We start from the raw sequence: 23,399 nt of genomic DNA on the forward strand, positions 1-23,399 counted from the left end.
AACTTTATCTTATCTTGGGCATGTACGATGTTTACCATTTTCATAATTTTACCCTGCATTCTATATTGCATGCTTTTTCTTTTTACTTTCAGCATGTGCTACTCACTATCCTTACAAAATCTGTACTGTTGAAGTAAGCATACAGTTAGTAGACACTATAGCCTCATAATATTGCACCTTCCGCTTTGACCATCATGCCATCATATTTGTCACAGTCTGTTGTGAGTTACAGCATTTTCGATGGCTCAAGCTTGTTACTTGTGATGTGCATTATGCAACGTATTTTGCAGAGGATTGTGGATCAGAATGGTGAAAAAGCATGCTGTAACGCAAGATGACACCAGATCTAGTAGGCATACTGATATCTTTAGCAAACTGCATTGGACATACAATGTATTGAGACATACATCTTCTACTGGTTTATTATGTGCTCTAGTGGGTACTGGAGTCTGGACCAACTTGGAAGGACCACCCGACTGCCATCCATAGAGTGCAGCTAAAGAACAATAGAAAGGATCCGTTTCCTCCATTTCTGCTCAACTTGTCTGTCACAGTAAGGCAGAGCAAAAGAGCTAACCAAAAAATTTGTTCCTAAATTTAATATATTCAGTCGCAAAACTAGACGTTTACAGGCCTCATTTCTGCTACTAACCCATGGCAGGAAATCACAGGTGCAGTCACTCCTTTATGAACCATTTTGCACTTTACAAGCACTTCAGCTCCTTACTGATGAGGTGAGGGGCCAAGCTTAGTATGTGACTTGGTAAAAGATAAATGGACACCTTGTTCTTTCTTTTTGTGATTTCTCTCTCTGCTCACCGTCTCTGTGGGATTTCCATCTTCTTCTGTCTTGACTCAGTAACCTTTAAGGGAGTCCTGCAGAGGGGAGGGGGCAGTGGGATGGGAAGTGGTTGAAGAAAAGAGAGAGAGAGAGACGCAGTGTTGGTGTTACAGAGGTGTGATTAAAGGTTTGTACGTTAAGAAGAGGTTTACGTATGAGTACAGTGATCAGAACAGAGATGTAGTCGTGGTTTGATCAGCCTCAGATGCGAGGTGGGAAGAATAGTTTGGTGAATGACCCTTGTGCCAAAAATGCCCAAATCCTCCAACACAAGCATAATATTGTGCAGAAGCAAAGTGGAAACAGCTGTGATGCATTCAAAAATGATGGAATGAATAGTATTTTCTGTTATCTGCTGAATTTAAGTGCAGTAAAGAGGACAAATCTAAATCAAATCAACATTTGGTTGCCTTTTAAAACAGCACCAGTTGTCTTACATGCATTTTTTTAAAGGAACTTGGCAGGGAGGTCGTTCAAAGCATCCCAGAGAACTTGACACAGTTGTTCTGCGGATTTACAGTGTCTCAGTGTCGTCTGTCTTTTCATGTAATCCCAGACTGACTTGATGATGTCGAGATCAGGACTCTGTATGCGAAATGCTATATGCTGCAGGACTCCTTGTTCTTCTTGTCACTGATGATGGTTCTTTATGAATTGGCTATATGTTTGGAGTCATTTTGTGATGCTACAGAATAAATTAGTGACCTTACTGTATATAATTGCAGATTATCTTTAGCTCTATAAACTTTCCCAAAACTTCAGTTTCAGACGTCTTTTGTACTGCTACTCCAGAAAGATCTCAGTTTATTTTAATACTGTCTTTATGGTTGATAGAAGTCTGCTATCAGTATGTAGAAATGTTACAGTTACAGATCTGAAGTAATTAATAGTAGCCGACAGTGTGTCTCTTGAGCCATCTTCTCATTGGGTGTTGCTTTTACTCCCAGCAATCTATATTAAAAATGAAGGTTCTGTCATACTTTAGACTTGCACTTATTTTTCAAAACACGTTACTCAGATTTCAGGACATTTTGACAACTGTAGTTGATAAAGAAAGGTTTGTGTTTATATGCATCCATCACTACCTGAAGCACCGTTTGAATACACTCAAATGTATGAGCCGACCTGCTTTTTGGGAATTTCATAAAGAAATACAGAAGATTTTGACAGGGATACCTAGAAAGCAGGATTCCTGCTCTCTAATGATCTTTGATGTTTGTTTTTCTTTGTTTCCTCGGTGCAGTCAGTTCTCCCTCTTCTATCGCTCTTCATCTCAAATCCTTTTGTCTTTGTGATTGATGAAGAATTTGAGGAAGCGTTGAGGAAGCCTACAGAGAGGACAAACAATCTCCCACATATTGTTGCAGGGCTGAGTGTAGCGAAGGAGGTGAACTTGCTATCAATAGCCGTATTGATGACTACAGTGGAAGCGGGTGGAAATGTTCAGCTTGGATATTGATCTCTGATCCATTATGAGCTGTTAGTAGACGGCCGGGTGAATGATGGGGAGCTGTCCATCCATCATAAGTCGACGCCTACGCCACTTGGCAGACACTTTGGGCTGTTTTGTCAGTTATCCTCCTCCGCCTCCTCTCCTTCTGTGGTCCTCCTCCTCTCATTCCCTTCTCTCTTGTTGATCAACACAAAACACGCCAGGCCTGCCTGCTGCAGAGACAGAGGAGATGTTGTAGGTTTGAATCTGACAGCGCTGCTCCGCTAGCTTTGAAAAACACTCCTAATATAATTATATATTTATTATTAATTCATTTATTTCTGGCAAAATCAGCTTTAAACATTGCCAACTGTCCAGTGAAGAATAAAAACGGTTTTCCTGGTGTTTTTTCCCCCCCACTATTGTTGTCATGTATTTGAATGAATAAAAGTATGAATGAATGCTGCACGTTCAGGCGCTTGCAACTGTTTTCACTGTAAAAATAAAGAGGTTTCTTACATGAAACACAAATCTAAACTCTCTCTTCCTCTCTGCTCCCTCCTCTTGTCCAGGTCACTGATCAGTCTGTGCGAGCGGTGGCAGAGAATTGTCCTGAGCTGCAGTTTGTCGGCTTCATGGGATGCCCTGTGACCTCTCAGGGAGTCATCCATCTCACTGCGGTAAGTCTCCTTGACTCGGGTTATCAGAGTTTACCTTGAATCTTCAGTCGTGACCTATCTTAAGGACTCCAGTGGTGTGTTTGCTTACAGTAAAATTGAAGATACCTCCTGCCGTCTCAGTTAAAAGAAGGTTAATTCCACTTTTTATGCTGTAATTATCAGTAAATGTCAACAGAAGTTTTAGTGTGACAAAGTTTTTGTGTCTAATCCTGTTACTGTAGGCCACTTCTCTGTGTTGCTGCAGGCCACGCGTTGTCTCCAGGGAGGGGAATTTAACTTTGGGAGAGTAAACTCACTATGTGTTTTATCTCAGACTTAGTTTTGAAGTTATTTCGTGTTAACTTTTAAATCTCATGAAAGCCTAATGAGATGAATCCTAATAATACGCCGCTGTTCTGACTACACCCTGCTGTTTGGATATTACCATGCTAATGAGCAGGGCTCCGTGCTTAAAGACGTTCCATGCCATATAAACATGGACACACATGCGCTCACACGGTGATTGCTTGAACTGAATTCACCATCAAAATACCGCACCTTGTTTTTCTTCTCATTTATTTCCTTTTCCCAACGTAACATTCACCCAGAACGTGCGTTCACCTATGTGTGGGTGTGCGCGGCATGTCCACACCCATGTGTGCTTGTGTAATACAATTCGATTTGTGTCTGATGTACTCGGTTGTTCACTTGAGTGTGCACGTACCTCTGTGGACCTGTGTGCTCCCATTCCTCCTCAAATGCAATTACAGTTGTGTTAATAGGACTGAGGCACCCGATGCCACGCTGCATTATTAGATTAAACAGCAGATTAATTTGTGCTCACGGTTTTGGCCCCCTATCATCTCTGTAGCCTCCACTGACCTTGGCCATGGTGTTGTAGACAGACAGTAATGAAGCCAGCCAGTCATAACAGCATTAACAGACCTGGAGGTGGACGCATACACACACACACACACACACACACACACACACACAGTCTAGCACACCTCATTATTATTTATTATAGTATTAACCAAGGTGAAGTTTTAGGAGTTCAGGTGAACAAGTTCATAATTCTGATAATATTTATTTATTTATTTATTAGAAGATGCAGATTTGTCTCACGTTTTTTTTTCTCCGTCTTTTTATCAAGGGTGAGAAGGTTTAACAGGGCGCGAACATGAGATACACACAGGACCATGTTTTTCATTTGACAGTTGGACCGTATCACGACGTGCCTCAGCAGATGGAGCATGCCCAGTTGTCATGGAAATGTTCAATTTTTACGGACTTCTTGACAATGTTGGCTTAAAAAAAAACACACTGAATGTTCTTGACATCGGAAACAGCATTTGACAACTGTATTTTCTGAAGACTGTAGCTCCCGAGCAGCTGCGGTGAGATTTTTTTGTTGTTATTGCTGTTTCTTGTTCGGTTGCTGCTGCTGCTTCCAGACTCAGAAATACAGTCAGCCTTCAGCCTCAACTTATTTCTTTCACACTCACAAGTTTGACAAACCTAAACAACAGGAAACAAAGGAAGACATGACATCAATAAAGTCATAAACCATGCTGAAAACAAAATTGGCCATTAGCTATATTATTGATGAGTTTTTTTGAACTCCTAAATATCTATCGCTGTCACCCAAAAGCAAATATCTGTCACTGAGGGATCATCTTTAATTAATTCAAAATTTGACAGCTGCTTTTCTTGGTACTACAAGCTATCACTCATTTTGGACGCTATCAGACCTTTAAATGTTCATTATCGATGCATATTATTCCCCGACACATGGACTCAGTAGGCATGTTATCACTCTATTTTATGGTGCTTGGTTATTACCCAATTTAATTTAATTGGAGCTGCGATTTGGCTCTTATAAAATGGAACAATAGTCCATGTTTGGAGGTCGGAGGCGTAAGTCAGCGGATTGAATTTGAATCCTGTTCTTGGCTCTTCTTATGGTATTATTATTGATTTGGGTCTTGTTTTCACTTTCACTTACGAGGTGTTCACTCGGTGCATTTTCAGTGTGTTTGGTTAAAGTACTCAATTAAATTGAGGCACCAAAACTACTTGTTCAAATTGAAGTACCAGAACTACTTGCTTAATTTTAGGCAGCAAAAACTATTTGATTAAGTTTATGGGCCAAAACTACTCTGTTGAATTTGAGCACCAAAACTACTTAATTAAGTTCAGGCGGCAAAACTGCTTGATTATGTTTAGCCGCCAGAATTATTTGAATAAAATTAGGCACCACCTTGGTGGACTTTGAGCATCAAAACCGCTTAGTCAAGTTTTGAAAAGGATCACAGTTTGGGTTGAAATACGCCCTGTCACTTCGTTTATCACATATTACAAAGCTTCTTTTTGTACCTTTCTGGGGTGATGACCTGACCAGAGAATTTGCTTGACCTTACTCACACAGCTGCAAGAGTTCAGTGATCAAAATGGATGACAACTTGTCTACTGAGCTTACCAGAAGGTGGAGGAGTTCCCGGTTGGGCCCATATGTCAGATATGTGCTGATAGAGACCGTTTATTAGGCTGATCCAAATCAGACAAAGATTTGATGGGATTTGAATTAAGTTTATTATTACTTGTAGCACTTGCATCAGTTGCTAGAATAAACTGTGATAGTGATGGCTCTAAACTGAGTCCAATCAAAACACCTCCCTCAACTTTCATTTTTTTAAGGTAGATGAAGTTTAAGCATTGTATGATCATAATAAATGAATTACGAGGAGATGGAAATGGTTCAAAGATTACATTTTAACCACAGTCTGTCTGTATAAACGTGGAATCCAATAATCTGTCTCTTTGTTTCTGTCATTTCAGTCATCATTTTGTGTGATTCATCTCTTTCTGTCTGCCTCTCTTTGCCTCTCCGCCTCTTCCTCTCTCCGCCCCTCTATAATCTCTGACAGTAATTATCTCGTTTAGCAGTTGATTCCTCCTCTCATTGATTCCCACTTGGGCCCATCCAGTGTCGATTGAAAATCATATTCTCACTTTTAGAATCGTTGCATTTCTGATGACTCCGTGGACCTGCATGCGATTCCAGGACTGCGGCCCTCCTCTCTTGTTCGATTATTGCACTCTCCCTCCCACTCCTTTTCTTCCCTGATCGCTCTCTCTCCCTCTCTGATAATCTTCCCAACCCCCTCAATGCTACTCGGCTATGAAGAGGAAAAAAGGATAGAAAAAAAATCCATTACTTTTATTAACTTCACTCATATGACACACTCGTTTCAGATTGAAATTCTTTTTCTTTTTTGTACTGACTTGTCGCAAATCACGGTGTGAGGAAATCGATTGAATTCGTATTTTCTTAATCAAGTGAGCCGATGGTGGAAATAGGCCACCCATGGTGACAAGTTTAATGCAGATAGTCTGTAGAGTAACTGTAAAGCTGTGCCATTTATGCTCCTCTAATGGTTTTGCAGTGTTTCAGTCCTACAGGAGCTCTTCGGCCCCTCTGTGATGTGCAACGCAACTTAATATTTGTAGCCAAACACTGCTTGATAAATGATGATCTTGTTAAGAACTAAAAGGCAAAATCAAGATGACTGCTGGCAGAGAGTGTAAAGCCTTATAATTGAGAACAAGCTTTGACACTTTCCTTACTGGCTGTAAATTAAACAGCTTCAAACATCCGAACCAAACTGATGATTTTAAGAGCAGATGCGGGTCTGATGTGGGCTTGTGTGTCACCGTGCCAGAGAAATATTGTAAATTCGTATTTATGGTTGTTGTTTAGATTGAAGCTCTCAGTTGTCTCCGAGCTTTTGACATTAATAATAGTGTTATTGATGAGGCCTGTCACTTCCCAAGGCTGTGTAATGGATACAGACCGTCTTGGGACTGAGGCTTTGTGGGTGTCCCAGGGTTTTCGGTGATTTTTGCTCTCCCTCAGCAGCTAATTTGCGAACTTCATACATACTGTATGTGTTTGCGTGTGGATCTGTGTGAGATTAATCGCTCTCCTAATTCTGTTTCAAAGGGTTAGTCAAGCCTGTGACAAGCCTCAGCAGTGGAAGCACAATAGATTTAGTGTGTGTATATACTGGTGTGTGTAGGTGTTTGGTGTTATTAAAAGGGTGGAAGGCTTCACTCAGACAGCTTGAGTGTAACCCCTGCTCTTCAAATGTGAGTGCGTGTTTGTGCACCTCTGAGGTAATGGATTTGTGTGTACTTCAGACTTAGATACATACAGTATTTTCTACGCTGTCCCTCTGCTTCTCTGACAGTCTCCGTCGCGCTTTGCTGTTACCTGGCTTTGAAGAAATAGGAGTCATTATACAACTCTTTGAACCTGTTTATGTCTCTTTCTCTGTTCAATCTCTTTCTGCTTTTGGTCTTTGTCACCTTCTATGTATCTCTTTTTCTTCCTCGGTTTGTGTGTCTTTGTCTATCTTTCTCCCCCTCATACACACACATGCACACTTTTCTCTTTGTCTCTCCATCTTCCTGTCAAGCGGTGCTCTTTTCTTCTGGTAGCGATTAAGTCCAAGGTCGGCTCTATCAGAGAGCCAGTGTTTGAGAGCAGCTCTGGGTGCCAGAGAGCCTTCATTCCCCTAGCCTTAGATGTCCCACTGATGGCTTTCCTTTTGCCTGTCATGCCTACCCACAATGCCCCTCCTCATACATCAGCCTATCACTGCCCTAAGACACTGTGGGCCTCAAAATGCCTTTTTTTTTTTTTTTATGTGTGCGAAAGTTCCCACCCTCGGGAGAGAGCGAGGAGGCCAAAGACATAACAAATGGAGAGCCTGTGGAAGAATGTGTCAGAGATGAAAAGACGTGTATTTGGAGACTGTAATAGCGATGTGTTGTCTCTCTGATGTGCAGAACTTGGATGTTTCTGGTCTTAATTTGGGGCCTTGTAGATTAATTCAGCCGTGCTGCTCCACTGGTTTTGTTGTTCTTCTTGAGGGAAAAAAAAAAACGTAGGACCTTTGATAAATGCTCTCTAAATTTGACAGAATTGGACCGTGGGTAATACCTCATTCTCTCTGTGTGTTTATGAGCAAATAAAACAGTCTGCTTTATGACAAGGAAGCTATTTAATTTCATAACCAGACTCATATGTTCTATCCGTCCTGGTGGCTTAGCGGAGCAATATGTACTCACTGCATACTCAGTTTAAACTGGCTTTTCAAAGTTAAAAAAAAAAAAAAGACAATAAATACGTAATGTTGTTTATTTTTGATTTGCTTTCTTTTAGTTGCTACAAGCAAAAAACGAGCTGAAAAAAGGGGAAAACACAATAAGTTAAGATACAGGTCTTCACCCACTGTCGCCTTCACACCCTCCACTCCAGCACTCCCACCCCACGGAGGGTGAGTGGTGTCTGGATTTGCTGTAGTCTGCTGGCCCCTTATCTCCTCCCCCTGACTGGAGCACGGAAAATACATAATCAGAGTGCCCTGTGTCAAACTGATAACCCCCAACACGAACCGAGAAGTACGTGTGTGTTTGCGTTCGCACATCATCCTATGTACAAATGTGTGTGTACATGTGTGTTGTGTCTCAGGGGTGGTGGAGAGGATAAAGGGGAAGCGAAGCGGCGGTGGGGATTTGGAGGAAGAAAGGTAATGGGGTTGTGGGGGTCGCGGAATGAGTCAAAATTGCAATAATAATTTTTCTTGACTGCTGTATGGAGGAGATTGGGGGATTTATGAATATAATGAGCCGGGAAGAGCCTACGGATGATGTGCGTCTCTTGCAAGAGTAATTGAAGAATAATTCATTTGGCTGTAAGACTTTTAACCCAGAGACAGACAGAGATAGAGAGGTTTTTGACCTCTGGAGGGAGGGATATCATGTCTCATTATTGGCCCAACTTGTGCCACCGCGTTCTGACTGTCATCCAGTGCTGTCACTTCGGTCTGTGTGTGCGACTCTGCGGTCATTTGGCTCAGTGCGCCGAAGAGAAACCGACGGTCTCTATCTCCTTGAGCCTTTCCTCGCCACTGAGTTTGTTATCAAGACCAACACATGCAGGATTAGGGACTGAAAGGGAGAAACAGAAAGTAAAAAAAAAAAAAAGGGGGCAGGGGAGGGAAAATAAGTGATAGACAGTAGATGGGCACAAGACAGATAAAGAGAGGAGTTAACCGCACATGCACACACACATACACACACATAGGGATAAGCTCACCGGTCCATGACTGATGCAGACAATGTATTTGTGATATCAGATCCGTGGCCTTTCCAGGTTTTGCCTCAGTCCTTTTTCAAATATTCATATGGCTCTGTCTGCGTTTGTGTGTGCGTGTGTTTTTCTGAGTGTATGTCTGGGAATGGGGGGGGGTGTTGTGTATGATTTAGGCTTACCGCGGAGGGATTGTCTCGACACAGCTTTCTTCTGTCTGACTGAACTGTCTGGGATGCTTCGATATGGAGAGAGAGAGAGCGAGAGTGGGGAAAAAAAAACGGTGTGTATGCATGAGTGCGCACTTGTATTCACCTAGTGACACCACTGCCATTCGTCCCACCTTTTCGCCCCTGCCTCATCCTGTCTCACACCGTCTCCAACACATGCAGACAGCCGAGCAAACACCTCAACAATGCCCTGTGACTTTGACTTCTTCCGCAGGACTTTGAATATACTTCAAAGTGACTGGGTAAACTTCGGACTGCTTTGTTTAGAGGATTTGAACTTGTTTTTTTTTCGCTCTTCCTTGCTGATCTGAGAATTTAAAGGCTGCTAGTTTTACTGAAAGTCTACTTTTCAGGCTTGCAGGCATGTGATTTTTCTGTGGCTCTACACACATTTCCCACAGTAGGAGCTATTTTTCATTGACAAAGCGCACATACTAAATCTTGAAGTGGTTATAAATTTACTACAGCAGTGAAATAGCAGCTCATATTTTCCAAATCCAACATGTTGGCTATTTATGACTAAAACAATGCTCGCTCTGTGTGCTCTTTTTAAATGTCATCGAGCTGCTTGTCAGCTGGGACGCTGAGGTTGACGGACAGCTACGGCCATGAACTCATGCTGTTTTGTGCCAGTGCTCGAAACGTGACATCATATCCTCAACACGGGGTCCAACGGGCCTCAACTTCCTGCCTGGCATCATGATGCTTGACGTTGTGTAAATATATGCAGTCAGAGCACAGGTAGTTATAGCTCCGTAGTCTGGCAGAGCATGAATAAACACACACTGTTGCCTGACTATGACATACTCTAATGTAATAAAATGCCAAATCAGCCTCTTCAAACTTTAAACTCCGGCCTCCGGTGGGATGAAGTTTCTTTTTTTCTCAATTTGAAGTAGAGTCTTGTATGTGACCTCTGACTCAGACTCGTTTTTGCTGTTTGAGAGACGCTTCTAATTGAAGCAGACGGCAGCCAAACTGCTTGGAGCTCAGCAGTCTGGTCATGTGGACTGAATTAAAGAATGTCTTTAGTATCGAAATGTGTTGCTACACTTAGAATTTAGACATGAACCGTCTCCTCATAAAGCTTTAGATACAGGGGATTTTTTTTTTTGCTTTTCTCTCTTTTGATGTGTTACTCATAAATCTGAGCAGATTGACACAGAAATTGATTTGTTTTTTAACTGATATTCACATTTATTTTTAAGATTCTGGCAAGCTGGATTTGTTATTTTTGTCAGTGTTGTTAAATTTTATATTTATTAAAAAGCAAAACAATGCGTTAGTATTTTTATGAATTAATTTGAAGCTTGATCCTACCAAATCATAAACACTATTTGAAAATTGTACAATTTAAAATAATAGATTTATTAAATCAAAATGTCTGAAACCAAAATCTCTATAGATATTCAAAAAATTTTTTTGTTGAACTTGAGTTACAAATCTTAATCAGTGGGGAAATAATCATTAAAAAAATCTTTTTTTGAAATAAAAACTAACAATGCAATCGAATGTTGTGGTAATATTTAATTGTAAATAGCAATAATATGCCTGTGTTATTGTGAGGTTTTGCTTGAGTAAAAATACACAAAATATACTTTAAATATGAAAAGTAAAACCACTGAATATGCAGAATAACTAGATTTGTTTTTCTAGCATTGGATTATTGCATTATTTGTGGTGCATTCATATTTTAACACTGCGGTATTTTAATGCTATTTTCTGGTTTGCTATGTAGATTGTCTAATATTTAACATTACTTAAACTGATCACAGAATTTGCGTGTAAAATCTTTATCTGGGGAAAAAATACAAGTAGCTTTTATGTAAATGCTGAATACAGAGTAAAATACACGTGGAAATATAAAGTAAAAGTATTAAATGAAGAGACTCAAGTAAAGGACACATTCTTCAAAAATATTAGTTAAGGGCAATACTTTAAGTTAATCCCCTTAGATGCTTTCCATTGCTGTTTTTGTGCACATGAACATGTGGGTACATATAATATTCAACCCTGTGCACGTTACTTTCTATGCCGTGTGTGTGTGTGTGTTGAGGAGGCGTGGACGGCTCACTGGCCTCAGAGCAGCTGGATTTTGCAGGTTTCACAGTTTTTATGAACGCCATGAATAATTATCCAGGTGTAGCTGCCAACTCAGAGGAGACGAGGCAAACTCTGCCTAGTTACAGACCTCAGCCAACGAGGAGAACAACCTGCCGAAGCCCCCTCACCAAATCCCCTGCCCTCTTTTCTCTCGCTCCGTCTCTCTCTTACCTGCACTTTTCTTTTTACTTTTTTCCTCGCTTTAACCGTTTTTTTTCCATTCCGTGCACTGTGCCGCTTCCTCCTCCTCATTTCTCTCTCGATTTGTTTTTCTTTCTTTTTGTTCCCGTTTATGCTTGAATCACAGAAATGCACAAGCAGAAAATAAATTATGAAAAGATTAAATAAGATTGAACGCATTAAAACCTTTCACCTCTGAATCTAATTATGGTTATTTGTCATCTGTGAGAAAGCAAACGCTGCCGCTACGGCCTGTCATATACTGGGAGGTTTTGCTTATTAAATGAGAGGTTTGTGTTTGGTGAGACTTCTTATTTTCGGGATTTGGAGGATATCTTTTTTGACAGATGTCTGCTAATCTGTGGAATTTATTTTCCTGCAGTGGTTTTTCACAGATGGCTCGACAAAGTTGCAGTCTGAGCCGTGACGGTCTCTCTTCTCTTACATACAGACATCTGCTAAATTATTGTTTTTCTTTAACCTAGCTACACTCACAGCCAATCAAAACTCACTCCGGTTGGCCTGATTTCCCATTGGCTCTCCACATCAATGAGACAGTTCCTATTGGCTGTAGTAGAAGTTCTGTTTCGCAGACATAAGCAGTTTTGAAGAGTCTGAGAACAAATACTACTTTTGATGCTGGGGCTTTTAAAGTTGACCTCAGGCTTATTAACTATAAATGGCGAATGCAAATAACCGTCTGTGTGTGGGTACGAGTGTGAGGATGCGATTGTTGTTGATGGTAATGATTTTGACAGCCCGAGTCCGTGGCTGTTGTTGTGAATATCTGTGGCGTTGGTCACTTCGCCTGGATCCAGGTTTGAAGTATGCTGTGCAGATTTATGACCCCACAACATGAGTCATACAAATACACACACAGACAAACGCGTGCACGGAGACACATGCACACCCAGATCAGCCTCATTCTGAATGAATAATTTAGCACTTCGATCCAACGTTGGCCACAGGGGCACATGGCAGTTTGTGTGTACGTGTCGGTTTGTGGTGCCTATGTGTGTTAGCAAATGCTTTTTGCATGAAGATCTATGATAATGCACACGGTTAAGCTTTTTTCCCCCCACCATTCATTAAATACTATTGTTTATCATGTCAGTTTCGCTGTCCCCGATGATTACAGCAGCAGTCTTGACCCGTCTTTGCACACACAAGCTGTTTAATGTTTATTTCATTAGTATATCTGAGCGCACCTTGAGAGTATAGGTGAGAATACGCTGCAAAGAAAAATCTTTTTCATGTTTATTTCATGCCTAAGTAGACCTTTTATCACCAGAGGTGTGGATCCACTTTTCTCAGAAGAAAAAAGCCACAGGCCTCGCAAGAACAGGGAGACAAATGGAGCGGTTCGGTAGAGGTAAAGGTTTTCAAAACCTTTTTTATTACCCTCAGCGCAGTGCAGCATTTTGCACACTTGCCGTGTTTCCTTGCAGTCGGTGTGTGTTTGTTGTGATTCTCAGTATGTGGGGACGGGGAAGAGTGTTTACATGTGTGCTTACTTCACACAGCGAACCGTGGTCCTTATCCATTCCCCCTGTGTGTCTTCATGCTGCTAGGTATATGTCATACCTATGGAGCCGACAGTAGTGCTCAGTGATCTTAACACCAACTGTAAGCTTGTTTTCTCTTTAGCCTTGGCCATGACATTTACCTCTTTGCCTCCCTGGCGGCTGGTCGGAATATCATGCCTCTATTATCTTGCATCCCTGATGCGTGTTTGTGTGTGTGTGTGTGTGTGTGTGTGTGTGTGTGTGTGAGCCTGAGCATATATATGTGTGTGTGTGTTTGTGTGTGTGTGAGTGCACCTGTGCCTTAAATAGTTTTGAGGATGTATTAGAGAAAAATATACCTGCGCTGTCGCTTCAAAAGCCTTTGCTAATTTCTGCGAGCTTGTTGAACAGTGTGGGTTTGTAAGAGTGTGTCAGGAAGTAGAGATTTTGACTGGAGGATTAATCTAAACCCCCTCTTATAAGGTATTCAGATCGGAAAGTGGGATTATTGAAAGTCGGAGAGATGAAAGGAAGAAGGAAAGTGAATGCTCATATTGGCTCATAACCCCTCACACCAGGCATACGGGCACGGAATGGTAAACAGTAACGGCAAGCAATTTTGTGGCATTTATCTGCCTTGTTTGCTTTTATTCTGCATTCAGCATGTTATTTCATTATACGGTATGCGAGACACTGCAGGCTTAGTCAGTTTAGAGAGGTACATTTCCTATATTCCTTAGGAATACATCAAAACATCATGTACAATAATTCAGCAGGCTTATATACCAGACATGCTTTCATCAAGTATTTATCTTTTTTTCTGCTCAGAGTAATGAATCGACTGATCCTTCTGCAAACAGAAAGGAAGCTGTAAGATTTGGATTACATTCTGTTTAAAGGGAACTTTGCTGGTAGGTGGTCTGTGCTGCACAGCTACCTACTTGTGTGAATTTGAAATGATTGAGCCCTTCATGTGTTTGTGTTGCCTCTCGTAGCTGCGTAACCTGAGTGTCCTGGATCTGCGGCACATCTCCGAGCTCAACAACGAGACGGTGATGGAGGTGGTGAGGAAATGTCGCAACCTCAGCTCCCTCAACCTCTGCCTCAACTGGAGCATCAACGACAGGTACGTCACATTAAGTTAGTTACTGAAGCAAAGTATAATGTGCCACAGTGTGGTTCAGTGGAGTCTTCTGGCTCACCACTTACACACGTGGACAAAATTGTTGGTACCCCTCAGTTAAAGAAGGAAAAACCCACAATTCTCACTGAAATCACTTGAAACTCACAAAAGTAACAATAAATAAAAATTTATTGAAAATTAAATAATCAAAAACAGCCATTACTTTTGAATTGTTGATTAACATAATTATTTAAAAAAAACAAACTAATGAAATAGGGCTGGACAAAAATGATGGTACCCATAACTTAATATTTTGTTGCACAACCTTTTGAGGCAATCACTGCAATTAAACGATTTCTGTATTTGTCAATGAGCGTTCTGCAGCTGTCAACAGGTATTTTGGCCCACTCCTCATGAGCAAACAGCTCCAGTTGTCTCAGGTTTGATGGGTGTCTTCTCCAAATGGCATGTTTCAGCTCCTTCCACATATGTTCAATGGGATTCAGATCTGAGCTCATAGAAGGCCACTTTAGAATAGTCCAACGCTTTTCTCTCAGCCATTCTTGGGTGTTTTTGACTGTGTGTTTTGGATCGTTGTCCTGTTGGAAGACCCATGACCTGCGACTGAGACCAAGCTTTCTGACACGAGGCAGCACATTTCTCTCCAGAATGCCTTGATAGTCTTCAGATTTCATCGTACCTTGCACACTTTCAAGACACCCTGTGCCAGATGCAGCAAAGCAGCCCCAAAACATTACTGAGCCTCCTCCATGTTTCACCGTAGGGACAGTGTTCTTTTCTTCGTATGCTTGGTTTTTGAGTCTATGAACATAGAGTTGATGTGCCTTACCAAAAAGCTCCAGTTTGGTCTCATCTGTCCAAAGGACATTCTCCCAGAAGCTTTGTGGCTTGTCAACATGCATTTTTGCAAATTCCAGTCTGGCTTTTTTATGAGTTTTTTTCAGCAGTGGTGTCCTCCTTGGTCGTCTCCCATGAAGTCCACTTTGGCTCAAACAACGACGAATGGTGCGATCTGACACTGATGTACCTTGGCCTTGGAGTTCACCTTTAATTTCTTTGGAGGTTGCTCTGGGCTCTTTGGATACAATTCCAACGATCCGTCTCTTCAATTTGTCATCAATTTTCCTCTTGCGGCCACGTCCAGGGAGGTTGGCTACTGTCCCGTGGGTCTTGAACTTCTGAATAATATGAGCCACTGTTGTCACAGGAACTTCAAGCGTTTAGAGATGGTCTTATAGCCTTTACCTTTAAGATGTTTGTCTATAATTTTTTTTCGGATGTCCTGGGACAATTCTCTCCTTCGCTTTCTGTTGTCCATGTTCAGTGTGGTACACACCTTTTCACCAAACAGCAGGGTGACTACTTGTCTCCCTTTAAATAGGCAGACTGACTGATTATGAGTTTGGAAACACCTGTGATGTCAATTAAATGACACACCTGAGTTAATCATGTCACTCTGGTCAAATAGTTTTCAATCTTTTATAGAGGTACCATCATTTTTGTCCAGGCCTGTTTCATTAGTTTGTTTTTTTAAATAATTATGTTAATCAACAATTCAAAAGTAATGGCTGTTTTTGATGATTTAATTTTCAATAAATTTTTATTTATTGTTACTTTTGTGAGTTTCAAGTGATTTCAGTGAGAATTGTGGGTTTTTCCTTCTTTAACTGAGGGGTACCAACAATTTTGTCCACGTGTGTAACAGTCACTGACAGTGTGAGAAACTCTGATCATATAAGGACAAAGATCTGTGGATTGCCAGTTCAGTTAGCAGTTCATAGAAATGCAAAAAAGAGGTTTATAATCAAAAAATGGAAGTCCAGTGCTAATTAGTGCCATTATTCCAGTCATAAGCCCCTGAAACAGTTCAATGACAAATCATCTGAGTAATGGGTCATTATGGTCTTAGTTGGCAAAGAATCATTGGTTTGTATTTTTGTGGTCTTTTTATGGGGAGCTAGCTGTTAGTCATTAATGGAATAAAATAATCATATCATATCAAATCTGCCTTTGTCTTTGATAAGCAGTAGTTTTGGAGTTCCTCACATGACTGCAATTATCTGTGGGGGAACAGCAGAACAAGAGAAACAAGTAGAATGTTTTTTCAGTGACATCACAAGGGTGTTAACTGATTAACGTAGTACATTTGAGATAGATTCGTAGAAACTACACGAATAACAAAAGATGAAAACACAATGGACACTTCTGGTTCTTGCAACAAGACGACATGTCTTGCACACACTCAAGTAGTTAACATGTTTAAAATCGCATAAAACAAAAGAGACTGAGCATAAAGTATAAAAGCAGGCCCTTATACAGGCATTAACCCAGGAAAAGATCGACCTAAGACCTACAGCACAAGTTAAAAGAACAAGAACTTTACTTTTTGTCTCTGGTCATTTTTCTTGCTGTTCCCTCACCATTTTTTCTTCTCTCCCGTTTTCTCTCTCAAATGGTCGAGAGAGCCTGTGCTGTATATGACAGCAAGGGTAAACCATCTCCTCTTTTATTTATTAGCTTGTGTTTTATTCATATGTTTCTATTTAATCTATTGATTTACAGCAAAGGCTTCTTTCTCCCACTCGGGCTTAGGAGTGTGAACACAATATTGAATGTACCATGTGGCAGAGCAACAATGGGTGCAGGCATGCTTTTTGTGTGTGTGTGTGTGTGTGTGTGTGTGTGTGTGTGTGTGTGTGTGTGTGTGTGTGTGTGTGTGTGTGTGTGTGTGTGTGTGTGTGTGTGTGTGTGTGTGTGTGTGTGTGTGTGTGTGTGTGTGTGTGTGTGTGCGTGCGTGCGTGCGTGCGTGCGCGTGTGTGTTTGTGTGAAATCATTCTTGCATTATTGAGTTTACAGCAGACATGTGGTGGGAAGGTTATGGTAATATGTTACCAGTCTTCTTTCAATCAAAAAACATGGAGTTTGGTGAAATCCTCACAGGAGCACATTGTGTTATCAGCTTCTTTCCTTTTTCACTCACACACACACACACACACACGCACACACACAGATTCTGCCTCTATTGATTCAAAGCTGCATTGATTCCATAATGATATTTACTGCACTGGTCCAGAGGCTGAAGGTGTATGTGTGTCAGACTGAATTTGTCTGCATCACCTGTGGGAATATTGGAATTTAAAATGGTGCGTGTGTGCGGCAGTCTGTGTGGGAGATAAAACTAAGATCTATGTGTGTGTGTGTGTCAGTCAGTGTACAGTAGGTTGGCTGTTGGCTTATGAATGAAGCAGAGATAGTACAGAGTGAAAGGCCGCGGTGGACCAGTAGTAGAGGAGTCTTTCATGCTTCCTTCTGTGATGCTGCACTGCTTGCCCACCGCCTTATCCCACAGCCTGCTTACTTTTCTGGCCATGCAGTAGTCCTAAAATATGTTGTAATGTCAAAAAGTACAGAGGCGGCAAAATTACGTGCAGAAATTATGAACCATTACCTGCTGCTTGAAAAGTGCCACTGCTTTGATGTGCCAACTTACAGTCTTAGTATTTTAGAATTATCACATATGAAGGAACATTACACTTCCGCATGGCAAAAGTGAGAATATTTCTATTTTTCTTTATTTTTCTTTTTACTCATTATCACAAAACATGACATGATTTATGGCAAATGACAAAACTCTGCAGAAAATACACTTTTGGCTTCCAATTATTTATTTTTTGTCCTTCACCAGTCTTACAATAATTAGGACCGTGATTTAATAATATCCACGGAACGTTTGCTATTTCTGGGAATTTTTTGCACCTGTCACATTTTACTCACTCTGGGCTCATATTTTCACGACAATATAAAGTCCTGACTTGGCTAGAAGTAAATCAAACGTGTCTTTTGCACAATATAAAAAAAAATTCTTATATATATTTGTTTCATTGCACATACTGTATGTGCATTTGACAAACTCTTGAATCTATAATGCCAAAAATCCTTTAAAAAGGAAAGCTAAATTTTTTTTGATTAGTCATTTTGCAAATATTGAAAAGTACTGGAGTCACCATGTGGAATATTTTTCCATGTGCACACAAGAGAAAAAATCGTGACTCTCAATACTATACATTTTTTACTACTTACATTTTTAGTCTGTTTTCCTCCTTGTCTCCTATCTGCTATGTGGTTCTGTGAATACTCAGGCTGCTGTTCCGCCAAAAAGTCTGAATTTTTCTCGCATCACTGTTGGTTGCAGTCACTCCTGTACTGCCTTGATTACTGTAATATTTTTGATTTTTTTTGTAATGTAGTTCCTGCATACAGTTTAATTTGGGAAGTCCTAAATGAGAGAGTGAAATTTAAGCTTAGATTTAGTGTTTTTTTGTCAACCAATCTGAAAGTGGCATTTGATTAGTTCAAGAACCGTTGGAAATGTAAAAATCAAATGATTTTTCATGATTTACAATTTGTTGCTATAATAAATTGTGCAATTTTGGCAGATTTTAAAAAGAACATAACATGCCTTTCAAACCTGTTGGTGGTTTTTTGGGTTTAGAATCTGACTCAGAATAGATAAAATGCAAATAACTGTAATATACAATAACACAAACCCCAATATGGACACTATCAGGTACACCCACACACACATACGTGTTCCAGCGAATGCCTGATTGGCTGAAGTGAGATTTTACGATGGAGTGATTGTTTCCGTGGGCAGACAGTAAGAGAAAAAGGCTGAAATGGTTCAACTGACTCGAAGTTCAGCAAGCCAGAGGTCTTGAGGTCATCCAGGTCACTGCTTTTGAGGAAGCCGAGTCTCACACATGCACACCGCTTGTTGTCACAGCGAACACCAGAATGATACAAGCCCCCCTCACATTAGCTCACCGAGGGTACAGCTGGGTCAGCTTGTGTCTGCGTTTCAGACTGATGGCAGTGTGCTGTGAACAGGTAAACAGGCAGAGGAAATGACCCCTTATTTCCAGGATCAATTTATCCCCCAACAAGAGGCCATTGGGGAGATAGCGCTCTGTGGGAGGTAAAGCACTTCAGTCATTTTTCCTTCCCTTCTTCTCTTTTCCTCTGTCTTCTTGTCTCTCATCTTTTTAAAGATAGGAAAGAAAAAATAAGCACAGTGTCATCTGGCTCCCACCATTGTCCTCGGAAATAGCCAAAAAACAGCGTCCCGGCGTATGAAATCGAGAAATGATGACCAAATATGGACTTCCCATTGTCACAGTCCGATGGGCAGATTGTGACAGTGGGACGCCTGTTTTTTGGTCACTGTCATTTCTTGGGGAGAGAGGATGTGATGTGCTGCAGGTGGGCAGCGTTGGCCCTGTTATTTCTCTGTATCCTTTTTCCAGCGATGATAGGAGACCAAAGTGGGATTGTGTTTTTCAAATGTCACAGCGTTTGAAAATGGGGGAGCGAGTCATGATCAAAGTGGGAATAGCAGAGCAAATGGCAGCACTCACCTTTTTTTTTAGAACCAAGTTGAGAACACAGTGTCAAAGTTAAACGGTTTTCCTTTATTTTCTGATGCCTGGTGCATGGCACATTTGTGATTTTTGTTAGTGTTGTGTGTTTTTGATATTTCTGTGTGTGAAGATTCCTTTGTATCTGAAAGCCCGTCTTTCCTACCAAAGCATGTGCTGATTTTATAACACTTTTCATCATAGACTGCGTTTGATGGCGGATTTAGTGAGGCTAAAGAATGACATCAAAATGAGGTTCTAAATAATGGCATGTTTTTGGACACATTTTCCTGTTTGCACAAGTTTTAGTGTCCTGTAATAAAGTTTGTGGTGAAGCCTCTTTAGTGGTTCTGGTCAAAGCGAGGAGCCTGCTAACGTTAACCCTGCTGCTGGACACAGGGCCTCTGTTGACATGCAAATTTATGTCCCTGACTGTCTGCTTCTGTGTTTGTGAGCAAGCTCTGGTCAGTTGGCCTGCAGTCTGTGCTGAAAGCAGATGCGTGGAGTAAGTGAGTCATTTATTTTATGAGAACTGTATTGTTGGAAGTTGGGCATTTCCCAAATGCCCTGCCGTTCTTTCCCTCTCATCCTCTCCCTTTATCCGTCTCAGTCTTTTTGCCAGCTTCATTTAAACAGTGGAATCAATATTCATCCATTTTTTTCCCCCCTTCTTTGCTTTTTACTTGGGGCCAACATTCTCTGCATATCTCCATCACTTATGAGAATCACAAATCACAGCCCAAATTGGCTGTTCTACATTTTTGTCCCCTCTCACAAAAAGTCTGACTAGATGAGGTATGACCAGGGGCCCTCGCTGACTTTCAGGAGCTTATAAAGCAGGAAATAATTGGAGGAGCGTTCTCCCAGAAACACACCTACTCTGAAACTTTTTCTTTCTTTTTTTAGGATTTGGAGGTGTTTGCACTGGAAGCTCATTCCAAATAGCCTGTGTTACAGCCAGCTGGCATATCTCACAGTGCCTGCAGAAGTGTTAAACCCCCAAATCAGATGATTATATGATGCATCAGTGTGATCAATGATGTGTCAAATGACAGTAGGCTGCTCCGCTTTGCTTTATCACAGTGAAGGTCACCGAGGCCAGTATTTGTCGAAGTTCTGCAAGTTATACTTAAGAATAATTTAAGGAGCCAAGTTAGGAGTTAAAAAGTGTTTTTTTTTCTAAAAGTAAAGACTTAGGAGTATTTACTCTGAGATATGGTGCTGCAATGTCAAATAATTGCCCTTTATTATGTGTATGATCAGAAAGGCATCAGCAATCAGGCACAAGGATTTAACCCAGTTCCCATTGTTTAAATTCTCATTTCTCTGCACAGAGATTTTTTATCTTTAAGTTGGTTTTATATTTGTGAACTTTCTCCAGTAGTAGTTAATGTGAAGTTAACAACACAGCCTGCAACCAATTAAATAGGGATTATATCATATTAGATTGTCCAACACACATACAATGAGATAACTTTCCGTACGGGTAAGTGCAGACAACAGATGCGTGTAAATAAAATTACCGCAAAACATTTTAGGAATTGTTTTGCTGCCAGCAGTTTGTTTCAGATTAACGTTGGGTTGCTTCTGACAACAGATTAACGAATCAGTGACATTTTTACATCATGTCTGATCGGTGAGCGTGCAAACATTGAAAAGCAGCTTTTATCTGCACCCCAAATGCTCTTACTGGACCATTATTAGCAGATGTGCTTCTTTCTAGAACTGTTTTCTGATGGTGATTTTCCAGTTTAGGTAACTTTTCTGCTGTTTGCTACTAATCATGCTGGCCATTGCACCAGCTGAGACTAATCTGTTAATAATTGTTGGGACACTTTGTTTGTGTTGTGTATTAATATATTTCTACTGCACTATTTTTCCTATGGGGGACTTGCTGTTCTCCCTCTGATACTTTGTTTTTCTCTGACATAAAGGACAATGTAATTAACTTTGAAGGATAGTTTCAGAAAAAAGCTGTTGAGTCACAATTTGGCATTTTGGGAAATGTGCTTATTTTTTTTTTTGGTTACATGTCAGATTGGAAAATTATGACACCCTGAATGTCTCATTTTCTGCTTTTAACCCACTCATGCTTTTGATATGAATATGCCTAGATGTTAGCTGAGTGTTTCTGCTGAGGACGTGGAATGTGAGGGCTGAATTCTGACCTCAGTTGCTCCTGAGTTGAGTCATAAAGGTTCTCCTCTGTTAAAGAAAGCAAGAGACTCCTAGAAAGTGAGAAATCCCCAAGATAAGAGGCCATTTGAAGTGTCTACATCCGTTATATAACCTCAGCTTCTTACCACACATAGGTTTCCTCCAGCCAACTATTTTTGGGTTCCCTCCTTTTCATTTGGTTTCGTCGGATGTTTTCTAAATGCCATGAAAAATGTCAGCAGAGCCCGAACCTGCAACCGACAGACATTTGTCCTTGTCTTGTTTCTCCACCACCTGTCTCTCCAGATTTGAGGAGTGGTGCTGAGGGGCCTTCCCCTGTCCTTGCCACTTCTTCTTTTTCTGTGCTGGTATTTTTACGCATTACAGCACAAGACTACTTTTTTCCCTTCCAGTAGGGGGGAACTCACGGTCGGACTCTGAACTGTACTCGCATGATTTGTAAATTAAAAGCCCCGACCCTTTTTTATTTACTCAGGCCTGCCATGTTGGAGCAGATTGGCTGTCAGTGGAGATCAGAGTCCTGCTTAGCAGAGTGAATACACAAGGAGAGCCGGTGTTGCCCTGTTGTCAGACATGATGGGAAGAATAGGTGCGGGAAGAACCAACGAGGTGTAATGGAGACAGAGTGATTAGGCACGGCAGATGCACTCGTATGCATGTAGCATATTTTCTCTTCATTTCTCTCTGTCGTTGCTTTCATCTCAAATTCTCGCTCTCTTTGCTCTGTCTCTTTTTCACACTTCATCTCCCCTCCACTTGTCTTTCTATGTTTCTTCTTCTGTCTTCCTCTTACTTTCTTTCTTTCCCTCTCTCTGTCACGCACACAAACACCGAGGTTATTATTTCTGGCAGGTTGGGTGTGAAAGTGTGCTATGATAAACATGCTGCCGTGGTTATTAATTTTGAGTAATGGCGGCGTCAAACTCCAGTGCCTTGATAAGTATCGGAGATGGAGAAACATTTGTGGCGCGGCGCAGAGACACAATGAAGGCAAGCAGCTGGAGCTTATAGGCTACAGCAGCGTGAGAGCCGCTGTTGTGTTCAGGCACAGATCCAAGGCGAACAACATCACGCATCTCTGTGCATATATTCTGAAAAGTCAAACCCTTGACTGACTGAAATATGTAATAGAAAACGAGTAAAATATATCCGAGGATTGAGCCTGACCTCTTTATGTGAAGCCAAGCCTTCCTGCTGCTCCGGAGTCTTTAGCGTGATTGAAGTGCTCTGATTTCTGGAAGTCGCAGGATTTGATTTGTGATACACTGTCAGTAACAACTAAACAGCTGCTGAGCATTTTTGACTTCAATCATGCATTTCAGTATCTAGGGCAACTGTCTGACCTTGACTGTTTTATTTTGTGCAGGTCACTGTGGCGTCTAATGTGCTACAAAAAGGGCATATTTCTAAATTAGGGACTAGTGCTTTGGCTAATAAGAGCAAATGCAGAATAAGGCTGCAGTACTGCAGCACTTTTTTGCTTGTGAGTGAAGGGTTTTCATATTTCTGTCAGCAATGCAAATCTGACATTTAAGCCATGCTGTTAGCACCCTTTG

The 23,399-nt window shown here is 41.0% G+C and overlaps 1 protein-coding gene across 1 annotated transcript in view; it reads left to right on the forward strand.

Moving 5' to 3' along the window:
- fbxl17 (F-box and leucine-rich repeat protein 17) overlaps positions 1 to 23,399 on the forward strand; it is a 229,680-nt gene that overhangs the window by 73,240 nt on the left and 133,041 nt on the right. Inside the window, exons 7-8 of the mRNA XM_051950940.1 lie at positions 2,846 to 2,953; positions 14,103 to 14,233. Coding sequence (XP_051806900.1) covers positions 2,846 to 2,953; positions 14,103 to 14,233 — 239 coding nt within the window. The remainder of the gene's footprint in view (positions 1 to 2,845; positions 2,954 to 14,102; positions 14,234 to 23,399) is intronic.

Source organism: Acanthochromis polyacanthus, chromosome 7, assembly GCF_021347895.1.
Source record: "Acanthochromis polyacanthus isolate Apoly-LR-REF ecotype Palm Island chromosome 7, KAUST_Apoly_ChrSc, whole genome shotgun sequence".
Lineage (NCBI taxonomy): Eukaryota > Metazoa > Chordata > Actinopteri > Pomacentridae > Acanthochromis > Acanthochromis polyacanthus.